Genomic DNA, 25,272 nt, shown 5'->3' on the forward strand with positions numbered 1-25,272 from the left:
ATCCTAAAAGTATTATTAAATGGAGTAATCCGGTGACAGATCTCGGCAATAATTTGCGTGTATAAATATTCATTACACGCAGCTATGAATAGAAGAGATTTCTAATTTCTGAAAGCCAGGGGAGATGGTGACACGGATAAGGCTCCTTAATCCTTTTTAAGCAAAGAGAAGAGAGTGGTTGACATGAAGAGCAGGGCTGATCTCCTGCCTCCTGCCTGCGGCAAAGGCGGCTGCTGGATTTAGGAGATATGGGATGGACAACAGAGCGCTCGGAGAGCCTCTCATGGCAAAGACACCATCTCTTCATAAGGTTAAGGGCTCAGTTGGCCTGGGAGTCACGGTTGGTTATCCTATGGGTGAGCAGGAATCAAACTCCTTATCTCTTTCTATAACGTACTTTCCTGGAGTCATCGGCTTGCTCGATGGTACGTCCTCCTCCATTGTCTTGACACGCTGGAGAACTGGGCCTGTGCAAACTGCACTGAACAAGGCCAAGGGCAAGGTCCTGCACGTGGGTCGGGGCAATCCCAAGCACAAACCCAGGCTGGGCGGAGAATGGATTGAGAGCAGCCCTGAGGAGAAGGACTTGGGGGTGATGGGTGACGAGAAGCTCACCATGAGCCGGCAACGTGCGCTGGCAGCCCAGAAAGCCAACGGTGTCCTGGGCTGCATCCCCAGCAGCGTGGCCAGCAGGGCGAGGGAGGGGATTCTGCCCCTCTGCTCCGCTCTCAGGAGACCCCCCTGCAGTGCTGCGTCCAGCTCTGGGGCCCCCAACAGAAGGACACGGAGCTGTTGGAGCGAGTCCAGAGGAGGCCACGGAGATGCTCAGAGGGCTGGAGCCCCTCTGCTCTGGAGACAGGCTGAGAGAGCTGGGGCTGTTCAGCCTGGAGAAGAGAAGGCTCCGGGGAGACCTTCTAGCACCTTCTAGTACCTGAAGGGGCTACAGGAAAGCTGGAGAGGGGCTTTTTACAAGGGCATGGAGTGACAGGACGAGGGGGAACGGTTTTAAACTGAAAGAGGGGAGATTGAGATGAGATGTGAGGAAGGAATTCTTTGCTGTGAGGGTGGTGAGACCCTGGCCCAGGTTGCCCAGAGCAGCTGTGGCTGCCCCCTCCCTGGCAGTGTTCAAGGCCAGGTTGGATGGGGCTGGGAGCAACGTGGTCTGGTGGAAGGTGTCCCTGCCCATGGCAGGGGGTTGGAACTGGATGAGCTTTAAGGTCCCTCCCAACCCAAACCAGTCTGTGGTTCTATGATTCTATGATCTCCCATTTGAGATGATCTCAATCATCATCTAAATCAACATGCCTCAGTGATGGTTCCAGGTGGCCCCATCCTTCAGTGAGGGCAGAAAGCCCTATTAATTAAACGAGGCCGTGCTCGCTAATTGTGCTCTGCTCGCAAACAGGCACACAGAGCTTGGATGACTCGAGCCTGGATGTGTTTATAAGCCCCTCTCCTGCGCTGTTGGAAGCAGAGGAGCATTTTTAGGCTCCTTCGTGGCTTTTCAGTTCCAAGTATCCCTCCCCAGGCAGCTGGAGAGCGTCAGGATTATACGTTGGCCTGTAGCGAGTGCTTCCAAAGAGTTAATAGAAGAGGCTGGAGAGGGTTTGCGGAGTCTTAAAATGGATTTTTCTGAGGAGTGAACAACTCTTCACTGCTCAGCAGCTGAGGACAGAGTTTCATTTCCACATGTTTCCCGTTATATGCTGCTTCGCTGCGGCATGGCGAGGGGGAGCTGCCATCTCAAATGAAATCTAGCACTTGCTAGAGTTTTGTTTTCATGTGTGATTATTTTACGAGTCGAAATGTCAATTAGGAGCGACGTTAATTGCAGGACAAGCTCTGCAGCTCTCCTTCAGCCTTGAAAGGATTAGTTCCTTTCCAGATTTCTCCTATGGAAACACCCTGGGTTGGCTCGGAGATGCCTGGTCGTGGGGTGAGAACAAAAAATATTTGGGTAGGGCCTGGGAAAGAGCTAATGGGAATTACAAGAGTTAAAAAAAAAAAGGAAAAGGAAGGTTTTGGAAGGGCTTTCCATCCTTGTGCTTCAAGGCATGAGCTGAACTTCAACAAGGTGAAGAGGAGACTTTCCTGCAGGTCAGATTGTCTTCTGTCTGCCCTTGAGCGTGACACTGGGGAGCAGGCAGTGCTGTCTACACGTGGGAGTGCTCCACCACGTGCCAATGGTGAAGTCCAAAGACAAGTCATGGATGCCCCTTCATTGGAAGTTCCTGGCCTTCCAAGGCCAGGTTGGATGGGGCTTTGAGCAACCTGATCTAGTAGATCACAGAATCACAGAATCAATGAGGTTGGCAGAGCCCTCTGGGATCATCGAGTCCAACCATTGCCCTGACACCACCATGGCAACTAGACCAGGGCACTAAGTGCCATGTCCAGGCTTTTCTTAAACCCCTCCAGAGATGGTGACTCCACCACCTCCCTGGGCAGCCCCTTCCAATGGCTAATGACCCTTGCTGAGAAGAAATGCTTCCTAATGTCTAGCCTATGGCAAGAGGTTGGACTGAATGGTCTTCAAAGGTCCCTTCCAACCCAAACCATCTTGTGATTCCGTGAAAAATAGTTTTACCTTTTTTTCATTCACTTTTTGGTTTCTGAATCTACATTTCAGCTTGTTTTTGCAAGCAGGGTAGAATCCTTTAAAAGAGGAGTGATGACAGAGAGCTGGAGATCCCTATGGAAATAGTTGCCTCCAGGAACCAGGGCTGCACAGAAAATTTTCAAATGATCTGAAGCTTGCAATAAAATAATGGGATCATTTAATTTGTGCAAGAATTTCGCTGCCCAAGTGGCTTGGGAGGAGAAGTGCTTCTGCTCCATGGGGAGGTCCAGCCAGGGATGAAGGTTGGCTCGGTGGGTACCACCTGGAAGCATCTCTGTCCTCCTCACTGAGCTGATTTCACATGTGGGGCATCCTATGAGCTGGCTGGGTGAGGGATGAAGGGCAGAGATGAGATCCTGTCCCTTGGTTTGTGTTTTGGTTGGTTTTCTCCCCCATTTGGGGACAGAAATAGGTCTTGAAGATCTGAGCCTTCTCTAAGCAAGACTGGATGGCCTGAGCTGCTCCAGCCCTCCAGCACTGTGTGTTTTCTAGATGTGGAGGAGAAATAAAATACCTGTTAAAGTGGGTGCAGATTCCAGGTGCAAGTTTGGGTGCTCCAGAAATAAACTGATAAGCACCCTGCTCCCACCATGTGTCCTCCATTCCCACCTCTCCATCCTCCAACCTCTTCACGTACCCAACGAGCAATGCAAGATCTTCACTGCTCCTGTTTTATCTCCACTTAACGTCCATTTTGGATGCCCACAGCTGCCTCTGTGCCCTTCTTCTCCCTCTGCCTCCAAAATGACCTCCGTGCAGGAGGAGATGGAGTTGAGGAGATGTGCTTCTGCCGTATCATGGGTATCTCCCATTTCCTTCAGTTCTCTTTGTTTTGCAAACTTGAGCTTGAAAGAAATTCTGCTTGGCCAAGAGAAATCACGTTATTTGGAACAGTTTAATTCTCGCTGTGAGCCTGGGTTTAGGAGGATGTTCTGCTTCCTGGGGCGGGGAGCGTGAGTGGGGTCTCTTGGGTCTTGGGTGCAGGACTGGGCTTGTGGCTTCGATGGAGCCACTGTTGTTGGAAGGTCCATCCCAAGGTGGATCTTCCTGCAGCCACCCTGGGCTTTGTCCTCGCGATGCACCAACCTTTGCATCGTGGAGGTGAAACTGGAAGTGGCTGCAGGAGCGTTTGGGGTTGCCCCTGGTTTGGAAGAATTTATCCGAGAGATGAAATATTTCCAGCTGGGACTCAGGGAGGATCTTCTTCTGGGAAGGGACAAAGCTGTCACCTTGGTGAGAGGTGTTTAAACGCTGCTCCATGAGCTGGGGAGGGGCAGAGGCATCCTGGGGATGCCCGAAGCCAGCAGCCCCCCAGCAAAGGGCCCGATCCTGGGGCGGGGAGGGGGGCTTCTACCCCTCTGCTGCTGTCGGCTCCTTACACCTCAGCTGATGGCAGAGCCTCTTGTCCAAGCCAGGATCCCAACTCCTGCCAGATTTCTCCATCTTGTCCGACCCGGAGCATCATTCCCTATACCAAATGCAAAGATTTTCCTTAGTGCTATCAAATTGCCTATTAATTACCCCCTGTTAATGACCAGGCTTTCCCTAACGCCGAGGGGGGGCTCTTCTGGAACCTTGGATTTTAAAACATTCAATTTCCCTTGAGATATTTTTTTCCTTTTAGCCAAAGCTCATTTATCTCAGCCCCTTTAATCCCAACCTGCTGCTTTAGCGCTATTACAGCCACTGGTGTAAATCCCTTTCCCAGTAACGTTCCCATTTATTCGAGTCCCCGGGCTAAAACATCTCCCCTTCCATTCTTAGCCGTGATGAAGGCTGGAAAAGCTGAATGATATTTTACTGCCCCATTGAGGGTAATTATTTGCCCGAGGCTGGTGTCGGTTTTGGACACTTGTTCCAAAAAGTCACTTCTGTTTCTTAGAAAAGACCATTTTTTTTAATTATTATCATTTCAGCCCAAGCATATGTGTATTAACAAAGCAAATTATCTCCCGTTTTAAATTGCTGGAGGTTATATATATATGTCGTTAATAATTATGCTAATTGCAGCGCGTGAACGTCTCGAAGCTGCCGCTGAGGACTGAGCTCCGGGGTGGGGACCTGTGGGCGGGGAGTGACAGTCCTTGTCCCCCCAGGGTCTGCGTCTGGCCGGGCAGAGGGATGCGGGGCTGGTTCTCTACCCCTGTGAGATGCTCGGTGTTTCACGCGAAGGGATGGGGGGAGCAGTGCCGGGGGGGCTTGTGTGCGGGTGAAAACAGCGCTCGGTCTCGCCGATGCTGCATTTGGGCTGAATCACCCACCTGTGATGGTTTTTTTTCCCCCTTCCGTAGTTTGCTGCCGAACTGGAGCAGCTGGACCAGCTCCTGCCCTCGCTGGAGAAGGCGGCTCAGCTGCCCGGCTTGTGCGCACCGGAGAGGAGCGAGAGCGGCGTGGGCGGCGGCGCCGTCAAACCGGAGATGCTGGCGGCCCCCCTGCAGCCCAGCGCCGCTGCCAGAGCCCCCGCGGGACTCAACCGTACGTGTCCACCCTGGGAAACGCTGCTGCTCACTCCCCAAACCGGGTCCCTGCTGTGGGGTGGGAAGGGAGGGTCTTCTCTATCACCCGCTCTACTGGGGTACCACCGTCCTGGATCCGGCTGTGGTGATCACAGAATCAGTGAGGTTGGCAGAGCCCTCTGGGATCATCGAGTCCAACCATTGCCCTGACACCACCATGGCAACTAGACCAGGGCACTAAGTGCCATGTCCAGTCTTTTCTTAAACCCCTCCAGAGATGGTGACTCCACCACCTCCCTGGGCAGCCCCTTCCAATGGCTAATGACCCTTGCTGAGAAGAAATGCTTCCTAATGTCCAACCTGACCCTCCCCTGGCCAAGCTTGAGGCTGTGTCCTCTTGTCCTATCACTAGGGGGACCTGGGTTTGCAGGCTGGAACAGGGTTGGTGGCGGTGAGCCCCACGGACCCCTGCAAACAGCCGTGACATGAGTGAGAGGAGAGGATACGGTGGTCGTAAGGGAGCAGGTGGGCTCAGCCGGGGGTGTTTGAGGTTTCAAAGCATCGCTGTTGCTTCCACATAGGGGTTTGAGATTTGATATGCTCAGGTGCAGCGTCAGGGCTTTTTTATTAGGCAACAACAACAACAAAAGACTTGATTTTTTTCCAAAGTGAACAGTTTTACCAAAGAAAAAAATAGGATTTCTCTCCTGAAGGAGCCTGCAGGCAAATCATAAATTCCGTGTGTCTCATAGCAGAAGCATACATGGACCCCGTGGCTGGAGGCTCAAGCTGGGGCTCCTCGGGCTGAGCTTCCCCAGGCTGGGTGGTGAGAGAGGCACAGCTATTTCCAGCCCCCACCTTCCATGGGCAAAGCAAGTTTTTGCCAATCCCAGCCTAAATTTGCCCACATAACTGCACCCAGTGGCTCCTGCCATCATGACACGCATCTCTTGTTGTGCTGGACATCACAGAATCACAGAATCAATGAGGTTGGCAGAGCCCTCTGGGCTCATCGAGTCCAACCATTGCCCTGACACCACCATGGCAACTAGACCATGGCACTAAGTGCCATGTCCAGTCTTTTCTTAAACCCCTCCAGAGATGGTGACTCCACCACGTCCCCGTGCCAGCCCCAAGCCCCACGGCACGAGGGATGCTCGCCCATCCCCTTTGGCACCATGGCATCCCTGGGGCAGCGTGCTGGAGCTGGTCCCAGCCCCGTGGGGCTTCTCCCATCCTGCACTTGATTTTCCACGGAGATAATTATCTGTCGCATCCCCCATATCGCTGCAATCACGCTGAGTCTGGAATGCTGAAGTGCTGCTTTCAGAGTAGAGGCAAGACAGAGCCCAGTATAAACCAGTTAGCTGCTGGTCCACATCTTACCCAGGGAGGGATAATCCTCCTGTTACTTATTCAGCAAACGGAGATGATGAGGTTTTGGGTTCCAGCCCAGGGAGAAGCCCGCGAGGCGGCTCTGGCAGGCATGGCCAGGATATTTTCAGAGGACTCAGGTTGCAGAAGTGGAGCCTTTAAAAGGGCAGGAGCATCGCAGCAGAAAGAAAAGCAGCGTGGTGGTGGGAGCGTGGCCAAAACCGTGCTGTGAAGAGGGGTGAAGCCCACCTGGGAGGTTGGGTTTGCAGTGGGCTCCCCGGGGGGATCCTCAGAGGGCAGCGCAGCATCGCACCCGCTGAGCGATGGTTTACAGGTCTATAACCCCCAAACACCCTCTGTGAGCCACAGGCAGGCTCTGGAGCAAAGTGCTGGGGGCTGAATCATGGAACCATAGACTGGTTTGGGTTGGAAGGGAACTTAAAGACCATCCAGTTCCAACCCCCTGCCACGGGCAGGGACACCTTCCACCAGACCAGGTTGCTCCAAGCCCCATCCAACCTGGCCTTGAACACTGCCAGGGAGGGGGCAGCCACGGAATGGCTGAGGGAGCTGGGGGTGTTTAGCCTGGAGAAGAGGAGGCTCAGAGGTGACCTTAGTGCAGTCTACAACTACCTGAAGGGAGGTTGTAGCGCAGTGGGAATCGGCCTCTTCTCCCAGGCAACTAGCGCTAGGACAAGAGGACACAGCCTCAAGCTTGGCCAGGGGAGGTTCAGGTTGGACATGAGGAAGCATTTCTTCTCAGCAAGGGTCATTAGCCATTGGAAGGGGCTGCCCAGGGAGGTGGTGGAGTCACCATCTCTGGAGGGGTTGAAGAAAAGCCTGGCCATGGCCCTTAATGCCCTGGTCTAGTTGCCATGGTGGTGTCAGGGCAATGGTTGGACTCGATGATCCCAGAGGGCTCTTCCAACCTCATTGATTCTGTGATTGATTCTGTGATCCCCTTCTTGCCCTCCAGACTCACAGGTGCCGGCTCCCTTCCTGGCAGGGCAAGGAATCTGCCGAGCACCAGTGATCTTGCAATGAGCCTCGGGGATATATCTGACTTGTGCTTTTTTTTCTTTTTTCTTTTACTAATTTAATGCCTCTCCAGCGATGACCAGCGCGCAGGGCGTGCAGCCTGGTCGGACCCCCTTTGAGTTCTGTGACCCCCTGGAGCCTGCACAGCTGAGGCCGGTTCCATGTCCCGCGAGCAATGGCAGCAGCCCGCACGCCCGCGGGCCGTCCCAGCCGGGCAGGGGCACGGTGACCGCGCCAAACCCCTTCCCACCCGACGCAGGTACGTACAGCCGCAGCTGTCCGCTCCTCTACACCTTCTCCAGGTTACGCTAGAGCTCTCCAGGGAGTTCCACAGGAGAAAAGGCGTTGCAGGGTGGAGCTCGAGCATCGCTGTTCACCAGCAGCTTTTCACAGAATCAGTCAGGTTGGAAGAGCCCTCTGGGATCATCGAGTCCAACCATTGCCCTGACACCACCATGGCAACTAGACCAGGGCACTAAGTGCCATGTCCAGTCTTTGCTTAAACCCCTCCAGAGACTGTGACTCCACCACCTCCCTGGGCGGCCCCTTCCAATGTCGGGAGAACATGATCTGGAAGAGGGACCTTGCTTGCTACCATGCACTGGGGCTGTACAACGGCTTGGCTGCAGGTGCAGGAAGTGAATAACTCGGGTCTCATAGAATCACAGGATGGTTTGGGTTGGAAGTGACCTCAAAGACCATCTATTTCCAACCCCCTGCCACAGGCAGGGACACCTTCCACCAGACCAGGTTGCTCCAAGCCCCATCCAACCTGCCCTTGAACACTGCCAGGGAGGGGGCAGCCACAGCTTCTCTGGGCAACCTGGGCCAGAGTCTCACCACCCTCACAGCAAAGAATTTCTTCCTCAGATCTCATCTCAATCTCCCCTCTTTCAGTTTAAAACCGTTCCCCCTCGTCCTGTCACTCCATGCTCTTGTAAAAAGCCCCTCTCCCGCTTTCCTGTAGCCCCTTCAGGTACTGGAAGGTGCTAGAAGGTCTCCCCGGAGCCTTCTCTTCTCCAGGCTGAACAGCCCCAACTCTCTCAGCCTGTCTCCAGAGCAGAGGGGCTCCAGCCCTCTGAGCATCTCCGTGGCCTCCTCTGGACTCGCTCCAACAGCTCCGTGTCCTTCTTCTGTTGGGGCCCCAGAGCTGGACGCAGCACTGCAGGGGGGGTCTCCCGAGAGCGGAGCAGAGGGGCAGAATCCCCTCCCTCACCCTGCTGGCCACGCTGCTGGGGATGCAGCCCATCTTCTCATGACAGTAACGTGGGACTAGAAGAGCTGCTGGATTCATCCACTGTCCCCTCTCTGATAGTGCCCAGGCTCCAGGAGAGCATCAGCCCTGCATCCCGCACACCCTTTGCCTTGGAGCACAGCTCCGGCCCCGCTCCCCACCAGCCCACAGATGCAGGAGGCACGTGGCTGGTACTTGTGGCAGTTCTGGATAGCCCTGCATGCCGCCGGTCCCTCAGAGCCACGTGGAGCTCTTGGTTTGGGCAGCTTGTTGAGCAGGAGAGCATCACCTGAGAGCTTTCATCGTCCTCCAAGTCCCCTCCAGGAGAGGAGGCAGAAGTCAGCCCTGCACATGGTGCTGGCACAGCAGTTGTAACTGTATAATATGATTATTTACATCCTGTTGGGTCCAGCTGCCTCGAGGAGGGTCACCCACACCCCGGGAAATGATGCTCTGCTTGGGAAAATCCGTGATCTTCAGCATCAATGAGCCTGGGGACCGTTTTGGGGTGAGTCAAGGAAGGATTGGGGACGGGCTACACCATGACTGTGCCACGGCGTAGCTGAGGCTGCTGCTGGCACCGGGATGTGCCCGTTGCCAAGCAACCTTAAGGCTTTTTTTAAGAAATTTTGAGAAATAGAGGAGATCTTGGCAGGAGCCGCCGTGCCGGTGCGTGCGCTGGGATGCTGAGCATCCCTGAGCTGGACCTTCCTCCCCTCCCTCCTCTTCAGGCTTTGATTTTCTCTTTGTTAAAACAAACCCCACGGTCTGGGTGACACGTGAAGCTGGTGGCAACTTGTGACAACAGCGAAGACACCAGGCACTGGGTCACCACAGATGTTTTCAAGGAAATACCATATTTTATTGGGAAAAGAGTCAGCAGGGCTGAGCTTGGTTAAAAGAAGAGAGATTTTCATCTTCAGCGACCACCTTCTCTTAGAAACTCGGGGGGTTTGGCATCGGGGTGGCCACCGATAGCACATCCCGATGCCACCCTGGCCAGCAATGTGCTTACCCCTCCGGTTTCCCTCTCTCTGGATCTCCACGGGCTGCTTCAGCTGAGATGCCGTTTGATCTTCAATCCCAATTCCTATTTCAAACGGGATGACGTAAAGTCTCCAGCCTCATAAATCTCTGGGCTTGGGCTCCAAGTTCTGCTGCAGCTTAATTGAATTGCGTTGGCTCCTTTCCCTGCGCAAATTAACTTTCCTCCAAAAGAGAAGCAGAAGATGCTGATGGGTGTGGGCTATTTTTTAAGCTCAAATCTTTGCCTTCAAGAAGAAACCCTCTAACTTGACTAGATTTTGAAACTCTTGCTAGAAATGTGCTGAAAGGGGGAACTTTTTAACGGCATTTGCACATACTGAGGACACAAGGTCCACCTCAGGGAGGTGGTGGAGTCACCATCTCTGGAGGGGTTTAAGAAAAGCCTGGACATGGCACTTAGTGCCCTGGTCTAGTTGCCATGGTGGTGTCAGGGCAATGGTTGGACTCGATGATCCCAGAGGGCTCTTCCAACCTGATGGATTCTGTGTGTATCTGCTGTGTGTGCAGTATCTGCCTAGATTTTCACCCAGAATTTCATGCTTATATAATAATTAGGAAACCACACCTGATACCTCTAACTTTGGGTTGAAAAGAGCCATAACTGGTGAATCTTGGCATCCCTTTTAGGGATGTTTTAGGACACCGTTGGCACCCTGTTGCTCTGAGCTTGCCCGGTCCCCACGGCAGCACCCAAGTCCTGCCCACGCACTAACCTTTCCTCCTCCCATCCTGCTTTTCCCCCCAGGAATGCCTGAGCTGGAGATGGGGGTGCCAGATCACCAGTTTGGACAGCCGGGAATGGGGGAGCAGATGCCCTGGACGGATAACAGCATGGCAGCCATGAATCGAGGCGCGCTGAATAAACCCGAAGAGTAAGTACCGTGGAGCTGGGCGGCTTCCCGACCTCTCCCAGGAGAACAGCGGGATGTCCTGGCAATAGCTGCCTGGGTCAAAGACATGTGTCCTGGCTTTGCTGCCTGCCTGGAAACCCAGCAGGGACGAGCACGACTGCCCATCGCCATACGGCAGCGATGGTTGCTGCTGGTACCATAAAGTGCTGGGACCTGGGTTGGGTGGGGTGCTAGATGTGAGAGATGACGTCTGTTATCATAGAATCATAGAATTGTTTTGGTTGGAAAGGACCTTTAAGATCGAGTCCAACAGATCATCAAGTCCAACCTTATCTCTCTAGGGACAAGCGTGTCTTGAAGTGGGCCCCGCACTTTAAGAAAGATGTTGAGGTGTTGAAGGGAGTCCAGAGGAGAGCGACCAAGCTGGTGAAGGGTCTGGAGGGTCTGACCTACGAGGAACAGCCGAGGGAGCTGGGGGTGTTTAGCCTGGAGAAGAGGAGGCTCAGAGGTGACCTTAGTGCAGTCTACAACTACCTGAAGGGAGGTTGTAGTGAAGTGGGAGTCGGCCTCTTCTCCCAGGCAACCAGCGATAGGACAAGCGGACACAGCCTCAAGCTTGGCCAGGGGAGGGTCAGGTTGGACATTAGGAAGCATTTCTTCTCAGCAAGGGTCATTAGCCATTGGAAGGGGCTGCCCAGGGAGGTGGTGGAGTCACCATCTCTGGAGGGGTTTAAGACAAGACTGGCCATGGCACTTAGTGCCATGGTCTAGTTGCCACCATGGTGGTGTCAGGGCAATGGTTGGACTCAATGATCCCAGAGGGCTCTGCCAACCTCATTGATTCTGTGTGTGAGTAGATAAAGAAGGTGGGTTGGGGGAAACATCCAGGGTCTGTCTGGACCTGAATGATCCCATATATCCATGGCAGAGCCAAGGATGCTGCAAGTCCCCGCTACCCCTTGCCAGTGGCTGGATTTGGGTCAGTGTTCTCCAGCATCCCTTCTCGCCGGGGGCAGTGGTGGGATCTGGAGAACCAGGGGACAGTTTTGTGTTTTCACGTGCTTGCAGCGCTTTGCAGCCCCTGTGTGCTTGGCTCCAGCTGAAATGATCACAGCTCTGATCCAGGGTTAAATAACCCCCTCCAGTCCTCTAACCACCTTTTTTGGGTCCATGCCCCATGGAGCAGCCAAGGGGTCATCACCTGCCCAAAGTACAGCGTCTCTCCTTGGCTATAAACAGGTTGGAGGAGACCATAGGTCAGATGTTTTCGGATGGGATGTCAGAAGGGTGGAGAGCCCTGCTGATGGAGCTTGGTGGTGGGCAAGGGGCACCCCAAAGTCCTCGCTGAGGCAGCAACGCTCGTGGAGATGGATTCGATTCCCTGGCCCAGCGAGGGCTTCTGGTACCTGGCTGAAGAGCCAGCACTGATGAGCTCTGCCCAGCTCCTCTTGCCAAAGCCCAAAGCCCATTACCTCTATTAATTGAGGTCTTTAGCAGACGAGCATGGTCTCTGTTTTCCTGTCCTGCAGAAGATCTGTAAGAGTTGTACCTGAGCAAGCTGAAAGCCAAACATCTTTTTCTCGGGACTAAATTGGAATTAATTTCTCAAAGCTCTTTGCTCAACCCAAGAAGAGAGTTGCCCAAGTGGTCTCCACTGCTGCAACTGGATCTTGGGCTTCTGCTGGAAAGACTTAGCCAACTCTTGTTGGTAAGAGATAAAACAAATCCCCCTTTCACGGAGCATTTCCACCAGCCCGAGCCCTTGCCACAAGGAAGTAACTTTCCTTTCAAGCCTTGCTGGTGTCGTTATTTTGGTGGGATGAGATCCGTGGGGCACCCCTGGCAACGGGCAGAGCCGCTAGAAAAATCAATCTGGTTTTTAAGCTCCGAATGTTCCTTAAAATGCTGCTTATGGAGTAAAAATGACCCTACCTTACTCAGCAGCCTTGTGCTCCAAGCACTGCGTCAGTCTGGCTGGCTGGAGAAGTTTTTGTCTCCCCAGCCAGCGCAGCTGGGAGGAAGGGAGCTGCATTTTCCTCTGGCTCATCCTTCACCGCAGGATTATTGAGCGAGGTTGGTGTGGAAGGCTTGGGACCTGCGTGGGCATCAAGGAGAGAAGCGTTTGCCAACAGCATCCTGTGAGTCCTCGGGTGGGGAAAAACACCTCAGGTGGTTTTCAGGGCAGAGCCCTGTGCCAGGAGACAAGGGCAGACTGGTGGAGTGGTGGCATCTGCCCAAAGCCTGGTGAGATGTGGAGGTAACGAATCTCACACAGTGCCTGCCTTTGGAGAGCAGTGGTTTCAACCACACTTCAATATTGCAGCCTGGTTAGGTTTTTACAAGGTAGTAGTTGATTTTCTCAGCATTGAGCAGGGAGAAAGCAAGGAAAACCATGCTGCTTGGTAGGACTTCCCACAGCTCCTTCGGCTCCCTACAGCAAGGTTGGGCTCCCCGCGTGGTGGAGCCACTGGTAGAGCCAACACATGGACCAGGGCCATGAGATGACAGCAAGATGAGAGGTAGAGGGCAGCTCATCCTGGTGAGCCTCCGTTCCTCCTGAATTAGGGTCTCTGGGCATGGGTAGTTCCTGCCAGAGGTGGTGGGCAGAGGCAACGCTGGAAGAGGCTGGTTCCCAGCTCAGTTCCCTCTCGTATCTTCAGTAACCATAGGTCTGATGGAGCATCGTGGGTGAGACCTGCCTTGGTAGCATCTTGGTGGGGTCTAAACACTTCCATCTCGTGGCATGGTGATCAGCTACAAAACCCTGCTTCCACTGCAGCCGAGAGAAGAGGTTCTGCTGGGGAAAAGCCTCTGGACTTTGGTCCTGAAGACCTGCAGATGGGGAAGACACGCTCATCTTGGGAGATGCCCACGGTCCCAGAGGCCACCTGTCCACCTGGTGGAGACCGCAGTTGGAGCAAGCAGACTTTGGACTGCAGATATTATGGGACTGAGAAATATATTTTAGCTAAGCTCAAATCAGCAGAGCTTTTGCTGTAAAGGTTTCCCAGCTGGGAGGTTCGTGTTAGCTGGAGATGGGCTGAGGTCCTGGCCTTGTTTAAGGAGCTGGTGGTGCCCCGATCTCCCAGCGCTGGGTGTCCTGGGGAACAGGAGCTTCCTTTTTAAGTCCTCACGTTCCCCAAATCCTCCCGTGCCTTTGCCTCTTGATAAAGTGAGACGACTTCAACATCCCCTCTCTTGCGTCGCAGGCACAAGTGCTCATATCTTCTGCAGGAGAGGGACACCTTGGGCCAGGTCCAAGGCTCCTCGAACCAAGTCCAGGTCACTGTTCTCACCCGCGTTCCTCTAATCCCCCAAGGTCAAACACGCCACCCGGGGCCCTATTCGGGTGCCTCAGTGCCAGCACCCGGTGCCATCCGAGACGCCTGAGGTTTCTCAGACATCTGTGCAGGGCTGGAGACCTGCAGCCCCTCAGAGCAGCGCTTGGAGGCCATGCCAGGGAGATGTTTTACGGGACCTCAAGCAGTATTTGACACCATCTCTGCAAGCAGCTGAATTTCTCCACCTCACTGCATGCAGAATCAGAGTTTTTGCCTTAAAAAAAAGCCTGAAGGGTTGTGGTGGATAGAAGAACTTTGGACAGAAAACATGTCCAGGATCTCCTTTGTCCCCTGTTACCTGCCTGGAGACTCATCTGGACCCCACCATGGCACGGTGCTGGAGGAGAGGAGGGGTGGGGAAGGCTCTGCAGGCTGGATTGGGCTGCAAAGTTGTGCTGGAGGTTTATTTACTACATACAGGTTGTATTATCCCCACGATCTCTTTATAAACCAACTTTTGCCATCCACGCAGAGGTCCACCATGGGCTGAAGAGGTGGTTCCAACCTGAATTTCTCTCCTAGCTGCCTGATACTGTGGAGAAAAAGCCCGTCCTTCCCTTCCTCTGCAAGAACAACGTGTCTGTGCAGCAAACTTTGGCCTTGGCACTGAGAAACTGGGTCTGAGACAAGCATCAAGTAGCAGGGACCTTGGCTACGGAGTGAACCTAACCCTGCTTTTCACCTCTGTCTCCCCGCTTCCCTCTCTGCAATTTAAGAAATCCCAGCGCCGAGTATTTCTTTTCCCTGGATTAGGCTGCGTGTGTTGGCTGCAGCCGTCTCGGGCAGCTTGGCTTCGGTTCCTTACTGTACATCTGGTCCTCATCTGGAGCTAAAAGGATAAACATGTCTGCTGCTTGGGAACTGCTGGCACGCTCCAGCCCTCGCCTTTGTGCCTCTCCACGAGCGTGATGTGCCACGGCTCTCTCCGTCGTGTCAGACCCGGCAAATCCGATTGACTCCAATTAGTCACGTCATTGGAATGTCTCTCATTACATATTAATCTTCTTCCCAAAGAATACGGAGCGAGCTCTGCAGAAATCTTATTTTTGCAGCTCAAAGGTTCCCCTTCGCCTTCAGCTGCTTTGCTTCCAGCTGCTCCGGCTCCATCCAAGCCTCCCCGCTTTCGTGCCGGCAGAGGTTTTGCTCTACCTCCCGCTGTCCTGCCCAAAAGCACCCAAGTTTCCTTCCCAAACCTCACCAAAACGCTGTCCGGGCTTCGTTTCGGGGAGAGGTTCATCCTTACAAGCAGGTTTCGGCGCAGGGCATGAGCTTGAGCGGTGTCGGAGCCGGGGGACGAGGCTGCCGTGGGGTTTGCGTGATGCAGCGGGGTGGGAGCGAGTCCCGGGGGCTGCGTCGCTCCAGCATCTCCCAGCTCAGCCTCCTCCCTGCTTCCTAAACCTTAACGTGCCTCCTCTTCTTCTTCCCCCTGCAGCCAGTGCATCACCTCGCAGCTGGACGAGCTCCTGTGCCCTCCCACCACGCCGGAGGGTCGGAACGACGAGAAAGCCCTGCTCGAGCAGCTCGTCTCCTTCCTCAGCGGCAAAGACGAGACGGAGCTGGCCGAGCTGGATCGAGCTCTCGGCATCGACAAACTTGTCCAGGTAAAGAGAGAAGCGCTCATGGGACTTACTGGAGGTCATGTACGGGGCCAGATGCTGAGGCTTGACGTGGAGGAGGATTTCCAACATCTGGTGGTAACGGGAGGCCAGATGCGAGTGGGAACACACGAGCGCATCAGATTCAGAGACGACACTTAACACCGCGCCGTTCTCGCTCCCCCTCCTGCCAAAAAAGCTGGAAAACAGCCCCGTGAAACACAATCTCTCGCTTCTCCTCTTTTCAAACACGATCCCTCATGAGAACCGGCAGCCTGGCAGAGAGACGACCCAGCGGTTTCGGCCCCGGGCGGCTCATGTAACGGGGAGAGCTTGGCAGGCTGTGCCGCTTCCCCACCTTACCGGGGGGATTAGGGCACGGAGGAGCCTTCCAGCTGGAATCCCACAGCCTGGGATTCCTGAGCCTGGCTTGTGCTGCCTAATTATATATCTAATGGCCTCGCTGGTATGAAACCATGTGGTTCTTACTATCAAGATTGGCTTACAGTGCAGCTGCCCTTCTGTCTCGGGTTGAACTGAAAGAGAAAAAAAAAAGAGGTTTGCTTTGAGTGGTGGCCTGGTTTGTGCAGCTGAGCTCTGGAGGAGAGTCCCTGTTTGCAGATATCCACGGGGGCAGATGCCTCTGGAGGGGTTCAGGGTTTCATAAATAACGAGGCATGGCAGGGGGAGAAAGCTGGCTGGAGGGGAGCTAGCGAGGGCCGTGGAAAATGAGACGGATCGCTTGGAGTTTGTCTTCCAGTGGCTTCTTTTTCCGTGCCCCATAGCGCTCGCACGCACGATTTTTCCAAAACAAGGAACAGAATGGAAAGGCTGTTGATGCCCTAAGAAAGCAGCTTCTCAGAGCAAATCCCTCGGGCTGCTCCGGGCCTCATCCTGCACCGGTTCAGCCCGGAGGTGGCACAGCTCCTTCGGTGGCCCTGACGTGGCGCCTTGCGCTGGTTTGATCTTTTCCTGAGCGATTTGAGGGACCTGTCGGTGACTCGATTCCCCACTCAGGTATTTGCCACGTCCCTTTTCTCAAGGCTGAGCATCCAAAATCACCACCTGCCTGTTTTTTTTCCCCAAGTTAGCGGTAGGACGCTCAGCCTCTCTGGTGCCAAGGACCAGAGATGCTGTTGCCAAAGATGCAGCTGCAACAGCTCAGTGCCCAGCATCCCCACGCCGATCCGGCGCTTCCCCTGCTGAGGAGCACCTGGGTCAGGGGGATTCTCTCACGTTCAGACCCCGACCCAGCTTTGCTCCCCTCCAGGGATCATTTCGTTAATGGGAATCTTGGGCTTTTTCCATGGCTTCAGCAGAACCTCCGAAATATTTTGAATACTTCCATGAAATATTTGCTTGAAATATATCTTGAGAGAAACGACGTGTCAGCATAAAACATCTCTGGGAAGAAAACATGTGGGTAGTTCCCCTCCAGGCTGTGTTCTCGGCAGGTTAGGGGTTCGCACCCCCTGACTTCACCAAACCCACCGTGCTACCGCAGACGGGGTGGGATGAGGTGCTGGGGGTATCTGCACCCAGTTTAACCAGGAGGTGGCTGAAAACTGGGTAGTTTGGGGGGAGGAGAGTGAAAGAGCCTCATTTCAGCAGGGCTGTGGTTTCTGGCTGTCACAGGCTGATGGTTTATGGCCTCGTATCCGGTCCTTGAACCATATAAGCTCCATCTTAATTTATCTTAAGCAATTTATTTCTCCCCACCACCATCTTAATTGATCCTAAGCGGTCTATTTTTCCACACCACCATTCCCATGCCTTCAAGCCTCACTCCTTTGATGGGCACCATCTAACCAAACCCCGAAGGCAGCGGGATTTGGGGGTGCTTTGTGTGTGCAGTTTCTCTTAACCCAGTTTTCCATGGGACTTGGATTAAGGATTCTGGCTCCAAGGTGTTACTTCTCCAGGGGTTCATAGCTCAAACACCAGATTTCTCTGCCTGAGCCAAGCTAGAGCAGCACGGAGTATAGTTGTGCTTCCCCATGAGCTCTCCCAGTCCCGGGGGTCTGTGGCTCCCACCCTTGGCCACGGCCAGTGTCCCAGGTGCTCTTGGGGCACACGGGGACCCAGAACGCCGTACCCTCTGCCTCCAACCGAGCCTCTGAGGCTGTATAAAAATAGGAAAGGAGAGAGAGCACAAACTGTTTCCCATGGTCAGGTCGATCCTCCGAGCCTGAGGGTCTGTCTGACCGGGCGTGCTGCTGTTTGGAGCCCAGGTGAGCAGCTCAGTGCTAGCAGACCCTGCGGAGGGAGGCAGAGGAAGGCAGAGGAAGGCAGCATCGCCTACCACCACCCTGCAACCCCCCCACCAGCCCAGGGAGATGAGCCCTGAGCTCTTCCAAAAAGCCTGGCCTTGGTCTTTGCTCCCAAGCAAGCCAAAAGAAATCATTTCCATCCCTGTAAGGTTTGCTAAGCCTGGGGAGGTGGGTGTTTACTGCCCTCCTTGACTCACCCCTCACCCAGGGGATGAGGGGACAGGCAGCAGCATCCCTTAGGAGGGAGCTGGCCCACGCTAGACACGTCCTCCAGCCCCTCGGAGCTCTCCCGGGAGAGGTAGGGTGCCGGTGGGGCTCCAAAGTGATGTTTTTCCTCCCCCTTTGCCTTCGCCAGGGCGGCGGGCTGGAGGCCCTGACGGAACGGTTCCAGCCCCAACAAGCCACCCCACCGCTCATGATGGAGCAGAAACCCGGCATGTACCCCCAGCCTTACTCCTCTGCCTCTCCCACCAACCTCCCCAGCGCCTTCCCCGGCATGGTCAGGCAGAAGCCGTCCTTCGGACCCATGCCGGTGCAGGTACAGCCGCCCCGCGGCGCCTTCCCCACCAACATGGCCATGCAACCCCGGCAGACGCTCAACAGGCCCCCGACGGCCCCCAACCAGCTGCGACTTCAGCTGCAGCAGCGGCTGCAGGGGCAGCAGCAGGTAAGTTCATAGAATCATGGAATGGTTTGGGTTGGGAGGGACCTGGTGGACAACAGGTTATCCATGGGACAGCAATGTGCCCTGGTGGCCAAGGCCAATGGGATCCTGGGGTGCCTTAAGAAGAGTGTGTCCAGCAGATCGAGGGAGGTCCTCCTCCCCCTCTACTCTACCCTGGTGACACCTCACCTGGAGTATTGCCTTCAGTTCTGGGCTCCCCAGTTCAAGAGGGACAGAGATCTACTGGAGAGAGTCCAACGGAGGGCTGTGAGGATGAGTAAGGGACTGGAACACCTGCCTTAGGAGGAAAGGTTGAGAGACCTGGGGCTTTTGAGTCTGGAGAAGAGAAGACTGAGAGGGGATCTGATCAATGTGTATAAATAGATGAGGGCTGGGTGTCAAGAGGAAAGGGGCAACCTCTTTTCACTTGTGCCCTGCGACAGGACAAGGGGCAATGGATGCAAGCTGGAGCACAGGAAGTTCAACCTCCACATGAGGAAGAACTTCTTTACCGTAAGGGTTACAGAGCACTGGAACAGGCTGCCCAGAGGGGTTGTGGAGTCTCCTTCTCTGGAGACTTTCAAGACCCATCTGGATGCGTTCCTGTGTAACCTGCCCTAGATTGGTCCTGCTCTGGCAGGGGGTTGGACTCGATGATCTCCAGAGGTCCCTTCCAACTCCTCACATTCTACGACTCTATGATTAAAGCCCATCCAGTTCCAACCCCCTGCCATGGGCAGGGACACCTTCCACCAGACCAGGTTGCTCCAAGCCCCATCCAGCCTGGCCTTGAACCCTGCCAGGGAGGGGGCAGCCACAGCTTCTCTGGGCAACCTGGGCCAGGGTCTCACCACCCTCACAGCAAAGAATTTCTTCCTCACATCTCATCTCAATCTCCCCTCTTGCAGTTTAAAACCGTTCCCCCTCGTCCCATTACTCCATGCCCTTGTCAAAAGCCCTCTCCCGCTTTCCTGTAGCCCCTTCAGGTACTGGAAGGTGCTAGAAGGTCTCCCTGGAGCCTTCTGTTCTCCAGCCTCTCTCAGCCTGTCTCCATAGGAGAAATTCTTCCCCCTCCGCATCCTGGGGCCGCGGGAAGGGGGACGGAGGGACCCTCGGTGCTGCCTGCAGCCCACACATCCCCGTCGGAAGGGATCGGACGGGTGGGAAGCTCCTACGTCGGAGTTTTGCAAGTCTCCCTGGATTTTTTTTTCTTCCTTCCCTCCAGCTGATCCACCAAAACCGGCAGGCGATCCTCAACCAGTTCGCAGCCAGCTCCCCGGTGGGCATCAACATGCGGGCAGGGATGCAGCAGCAGATCACGCCGCAGGTGAGGGGGGATGCGGGGAGAAACGAGGGGGGTTTATCCCCGTGCCCTCCCCGTTAGCACAGCCGGGCTCACTCCTCTCTGTCACTAACGGGGGAGAAAAATTGATTCCACTTCTCAGAGAAGCCTTTGCCTTTTTGGGAAGCAGCGTGACGTCCCTAATGTGCTGTGTTAGTGATAGGGAAGGGGACTGAACCCGTTGTAGCTCCGATTTCAGCTGCTGATGGCTTTGTCGGACTTTTTAAGGTGATTAATTCCAGCACATCTGGCTTGGCCATATGGGGAATGAGCCCATGGTGATGGAAAAGCTCGTGGGATGGGGTTTTTTTTTTGAACAGCTCACAGCTGAATGAGGCGAGGTCAGGGATGCTGGGCTCTGGCGTGTGGGAGCATCCCGGTGAGGGCAGAAGTGGGTCCCACAGAGGAGAGGGGTGGTTGGGGGCAGCCAGGTGACTGAGAGCCTCTTTTCCCAGCTTGGGGGATGCTCTGGCTCCCGGAGCTTTGCCACTCGGCATGTCCAGAGGCCGATCTTTTAATATCACCAACCTGCTCTGCCCTGCAGTGGTGCAAACTTCTCCCTTCTCCCAGGCAATCAGCGCTAGGACAAGAGGACACAGCCTCAAGCTTGGCCAGGGGAGGGTCAGGTTGGACATGAGGAAGCATTTCTTCTCAGCAAGGGTCATTAGCCATTGGAAGGGGCTGCCCAGGGAGGTGGTGGAGTCACCATCTCTGGAGGGGTTTAAGAAAAGGCTGGACATGGCACTTAGTGCCCTGGTCTAGTTGCCATGGTGGTGTCAGGGCAATGGTTGGACTCAATGATCCCAGAGGGCTCTTCCAACCTGATTAATTGATTGATTGATTAAAACAGGTCAATTTACAACATTTTGGGGTTTTTCCAGCTTTCCTTGCAAACCAAGGACGGGCACCCCAAGCTGGGGAAGGGGAGCACCCACAGCTCTGGTGCTGGGGGGGGGCGGTTTCTGAGGTGTTTGCCAGAACGGGAAGGTAACGGTGATAATGAGGGGCTCCCTCTCCTTCCCCACAGCCTCCCCTCAACGCCCAGATGCTGGCGCAGCGCCAGCGCGAGCTCTACAGCCAGCAGCACCGGCAGCGGCAGCTCATGCAGCAACGAGCCATCCTGATGAGGCAGCAAAGCTTCGGAAACAACCTCCCTCCCTCCGCCGGGCTCCCGGTACAGATCGGAGCCGCTCGCTTACCCCAAGCACCCCCCCAGCAATTCCCTTATCCCCCAAACTACGGTACGACCCCGGGAAACCCTCCCACCTCCACCAGTCCCTTCTCGCCGTTGGCATCCAACCCCGAGGCCGCGCTGGCTAACCGCAGCAGCATGGTGAACAGGGGGATGATGGGCGGCGTCGGAGGGCAGTTCGGCGCCGGGATGACCCCACAGATGCAGCAGAACATCTTTCAGTATTCAGGATCAGGTACGTCGGCGGTGGGGAGGGAGAGGTGGGGCGCAGAGCTGAGATCCCCCGAGGATGCTGAATCCCAGCTCTGCTCTGGGCTTCATCCCCAGCCATCTCACCCAGCCTGTGTACTGGTCTGGTCTCTGGTTTCCACATCCCAAGGGACCTTTTCTTGGTGAATCTCCAAAAAACAATATACCATTTGGGCAGCTTTAACTCTTTCCTTGAAAATAATTTCCTTAACTCTTTCCTTGAAAATCGAACTGCAAGGCAGTCTTCTAAATTGCTCTTCCTTAAATACATTCTGCTCTGAAAAAGGCCAAACACTCACTGAGATGTCTGGAATGAGCCACAGGCAGCGTCTGCCTCCTGTGTGGATGGGTGAGCCGGTGCGGAGTTGTGCGCAGATGGACACTGTCTTGAAGGTCTTCATGGCTGAGCATCAGTGCAGGGTCTCAGCAAGGTGGACATCACTCATGAGTAGAGAAAACTGTGGCTGCAGTAGCCCCACAGGAACCTCTTTTGGCATCATCTCATCCTTACCCTGGCTGTTTTCCAGACGGGTGTGATGCTAAAGAGGAACACCTGCAGATGGGAACCACTCCAGGACGGGGTTTCCCTGCTCCTTCATAGAATCACAGCACGGTTTGGGTCAGAAGGGACCTTAAAGGTCATCTGGTTCCAACCCCCCTGCCACGGGCAGGGACACCTTCCACCAGACCAGGTTGCTCCCAGCCCCATCCAGCCTGGCCTTAAACACTGCCAGGGAGGGGGCAGCCACAGCTTCTCTGGGCAACCTGGGCCAGGGTCTCACCACCCTCACAGCAAAGAATTTCTTCCTCACATCTCATCTCAATCTCCCCTCTTTCAGTTTAAAACCGTTCCCCCTCGTCCTGTCACTCCATGCCCTTGTAAAAAGTCCCTCTCCCGCTTTCCTGTAGCCCCTTCAGGCACTGGAAGGTGCTAGAAGGTCTCCCCGGAGCCTTCTCTTCTCCAGGCTGAACAGCCCCAGCTCTCTCAGCCTGTCTCCAGAGCAGAGGGGCTCCAGCCCTCTGAGCATCTCCGTGGCCTCCTCTGGACCCTGAAATATTCCATTTCATCCCTGAAATATCTGTGTTTGAGCGATACAGCTGCTCGAACCAAAAGCCAGAGACCCCAAGACCAAAAGCCAAGGCTGATGGTTCTGGTCCGATGGCAGCGGTTGCAAGGGAGGAGGAGGGAATTGGGGCTGCTGGCGGGGGTCTGGGCACCGCTGACGCTGTCTGTCCTTCCCCAGGCATGGGTCAGCAAAGCGAACCCGCCTTTGCCCCGTCGCTCAGCCCCAGCAGCCCCCTGATGTCACCCCAGCTCCCACCTTCGCAAAGCCCCATGCTGCAGCCGGCTCCGCCGACACCGGGCTACCAGTCGCCTGACATGAAGAGCTGGCAGCAAGGAGCCATGGGGAATAACAAGTAAGAGCACGGTGGGGATAACCTGGAGCACTCGGGTGACACAGAGAGAGGGCAGCAAGGTGACACCAAGGTGATGGTCCCCTGGTAGGGTTTTGGCAGGGGTGGCGGTGACCGTAGGTGACACCTGGCTGAGGACACGTGCTGAGCTCCTACCGTGACATCCTCCAGAAGTCACCACCAACCCATGTCCTCGTCTTCGCCTCGGCTTGGAGGCGGCCAGAAGCCCACAGTGTTTAAATGAATGAGCATGTGTGTTGAGTAAGACATGAAGGAAGCCTTTGGCTTGTAATTAAATGAGCAGCTTAATTATGGCTGCTGAAGTGGGATTAGGAAACATGACAATAAATGGAGTCAAGACCAGAAGTCGCAGGTCACTGCGTGACCTTCTTAAGAAGTGTCCAGCTCTGACGTAGGGGAGCAAATGGGAAGAGTCACCAGACTTGTTGCCTTTTCTTTTTTGCACCAGTCAGGTTTGAGCTTCAGATCACCAGAAATGTGGGAAAAACCCCCCACACAACCCCAAAAGCTCACCTGGGGCTGCCTTGCTTTGTGTCCCAGCTCTGTGCAGGAGCACGGAGCAGGAGGTTACTGGGCTGACTGGGATGAGATGGGAGCTCTCTTGGGCGGTGGGACACTTCACCTTGCCTTGCGATGGAGAGCTGTCCTGCCTGGAGCACAAGTGGGGATGGTTGGGTGTTGAGGAGGGCTCTGGAAGGAGCACGAAGGGCTGAACTTGGTGTCCCCTAGACCAGGGCTTTGCATCTGACTGACCCTTAATCCAGCCCGAAGCCCTGTAACAATCCCTCTCTTGGCACCGGTGTCTCTCCTGCTCTACCCCGTCACACCAAGGAGCCTCCTGCTTCAGCAGGAGCAGAGGGTGGATGTCTCCATGGCACACACCTCGAGATGCCCCCCAGCTCCACGTACACCCGGGTAATGTTTTTTTCCCCCTCTCTCCCAGCGTATTCAGCCAAGCGGGGCAGAGCCAGCCGGCGCCTGCTCAGCAGGGCATGTACAACAACATGAGCATCACCGTCTCCATGGCGGGAGGAAACACCAACGTCCAGAACATGAACCCCATGGCTGGACAGATGCAGATGAACTCGCTGCAGATGCCCGGGATGAACTCCATGTGCTCGGAGCAGGTCAGTCCCGCGCCATCCCTGCTCCCGGGGTGCTCAGCCACCTCCTGGGGGTCCTGCATTCACTTCTCTGGCCCTGGGGGTACCTGGTGGGAAGGGGGAAGCAGCAAAGCTGCCTCCACTGGCATTGCCGCTGTGCTGGAGCCCAAGCTCACCAGTGCCCTGGGGTGTCCTTGGGGGGGTGCAGGGGTGTGCCCAGGACCTCCAGCACCTGCAGCCCTCGTGGTGGGCTGGCAGTGGGTCCGTTTGTAGCCATGCACCCGCGGGGAGCTGTGAAAGCCGGGGATGGGGAATGGGAACGGTTGGATACGTGGCCTTGCCCTTTAGTGAGATCCTCCCTGGCACAGGTTGAGATGCCTCTGGCATTTTTAGCTGCTGGGGTTTGTCCCAGCGCCGTTAAGCTCCTGGCTCGTTGGTTTGGCGTGGGGCATTGCCAGGCTGGGGCTCGCAGCCTCCCCCGGGGAGAAGGCACGGGGCTCGTCGAGGAAGGAGGTTGGTCCCTCCCATTAGCTGGCCGCGGTGCAGGGGCTGAGCCGGTGGCTTTTACCCCCCTCACCGAGCAGTTGGGTGGCATTTCGTGCTCCTGGGGGTGAGATGCCCCCGGAGCTGGCAGCAGCCTGAGGCAAAGGTGGGGAAAAAGGCAAGACAGGGCCCGATGCCCCCCAAAACCCCACAGCCCACAGAGGATGCTGGTGGCACGGTGCCCATCTGTGTCCCCCCAAACTCAGCTCGAGAGGGCGGTGGGTGCCCCTCCAGCAGCCCCGGCTGAGCCTGGATCTTGCTTTTGACAGGTAAATGACCCGGCGCTGAGACCCGCGGGCCTTTACTGCAACCAGCTTTCCTCCACTGACCTTTTGAAAACAGAAGCAGATGGGGCGCAGGTCAGTAAGAAACTGCTAAGCACACCTCAGGTACCCCGAGGAGTTTGCCGGGTGTCCCCCCCCCAATAAAGGATGAACGTTCCCCGGCCGTACCGGCTCGGCACGCTCGGTTTGCACCGGGGCCGGCCCCGGTTGGCAGGGTTGGGTTGAAGCCACCGTGGTCTCACCAGCGTTGGGTGATGGCCAGCCCTCGGGGACGCCAGCACTGCTCGCCAACCCTCTTCACGCCGAAGCTCGCGCCGCTGCCGAGAGCGGTGCAGGGGAGCGGTGCCGCCGCGGCCGAGATGGAAAAATAAACGAGTGTTGGTGTTCGACGCCCCTTGCCCCATCCCCGGGGTGACGGCGAGCGGGGAGGGTTTCTATCCTAGGCTCGGCCACCACCGGAGCGGCCGGTGGCCCCCGCGGCGCAGCCGGGCTGCCACATTAACGGTTGGACTCGATGATCCCAGAGGGCTCCTCCAACCTGGTTGATGATTCTGTGATTAAAGCGCGGCGGAGCGAGGAGATTTGGCTGGGGGAGGCTGCGGGGGCAGCAGCCATCGCTGCCGGACGCTGCC

The 25,272-nt window shown here is 55.5% G+C and overlaps 1 protein-coding gene across 4 annotated transcripts in view; it reads left to right on the top strand.

Moving 5' to 3' along the window:
* The window catches only part of NCOA1 (nuclear receptor coactivator 1), a 211,785-nt gene that overhangs the window by 184,110 nt on the left and 2,403 nt on the right, over positions 1–25,272 (top strand). For all 4 annotated transcript variants that reach the window (XM_068403214.1, XM_068403300.1, XM_068403391.1 and 1 more), the window contains exons 12-21: positions 4,912–5,095; positions 7,562–7,747; positions 10,515–10,641; positions 15,394–15,562; positions 18,182–18,493; positions 19,716–19,817; positions 20,860–21,259; positions 22,518–22,692; positions 23,654–23,837; positions 24,626–24,715. In XM_068403214.1, coding sequence (XP_068259315.1) covers positions 4,912–5,095; positions 7,562–7,747; positions 10,515–10,641; positions 15,394–15,562; positions 18,182–18,493; positions 19,716–19,817; positions 20,860–21,259; positions 22,518–22,692; positions 23,654–23,837; positions 24,626–24,715 — 1,929 coding nt within the window. The remainder of the gene's footprint in view (positions 1–4,911; positions 5,096–7,561; positions 7,748–10,514; positions 10,642–15,393; positions 15,563–18,181; positions 18,494–19,715; positions 19,818–20,859; positions 21,260–22,517; positions 22,693–23,653; positions 23,838–24,625; positions 24,716–25,272) is intronic.

The sequence above is a fragment of the Nyctibius grandis genome, chromosome 1, assembly GCF_013368605.1.
Source record: "Nyctibius grandis isolate bNycGra1 chromosome 1, bNycGra1.pri, whole genome shotgun sequence".
Lineage (NCBI taxonomy): Eukaryota > Metazoa > Chordata > Aves > Nyctibiiformes > Nyctibiidae > Nyctibius > Nyctibius grandis.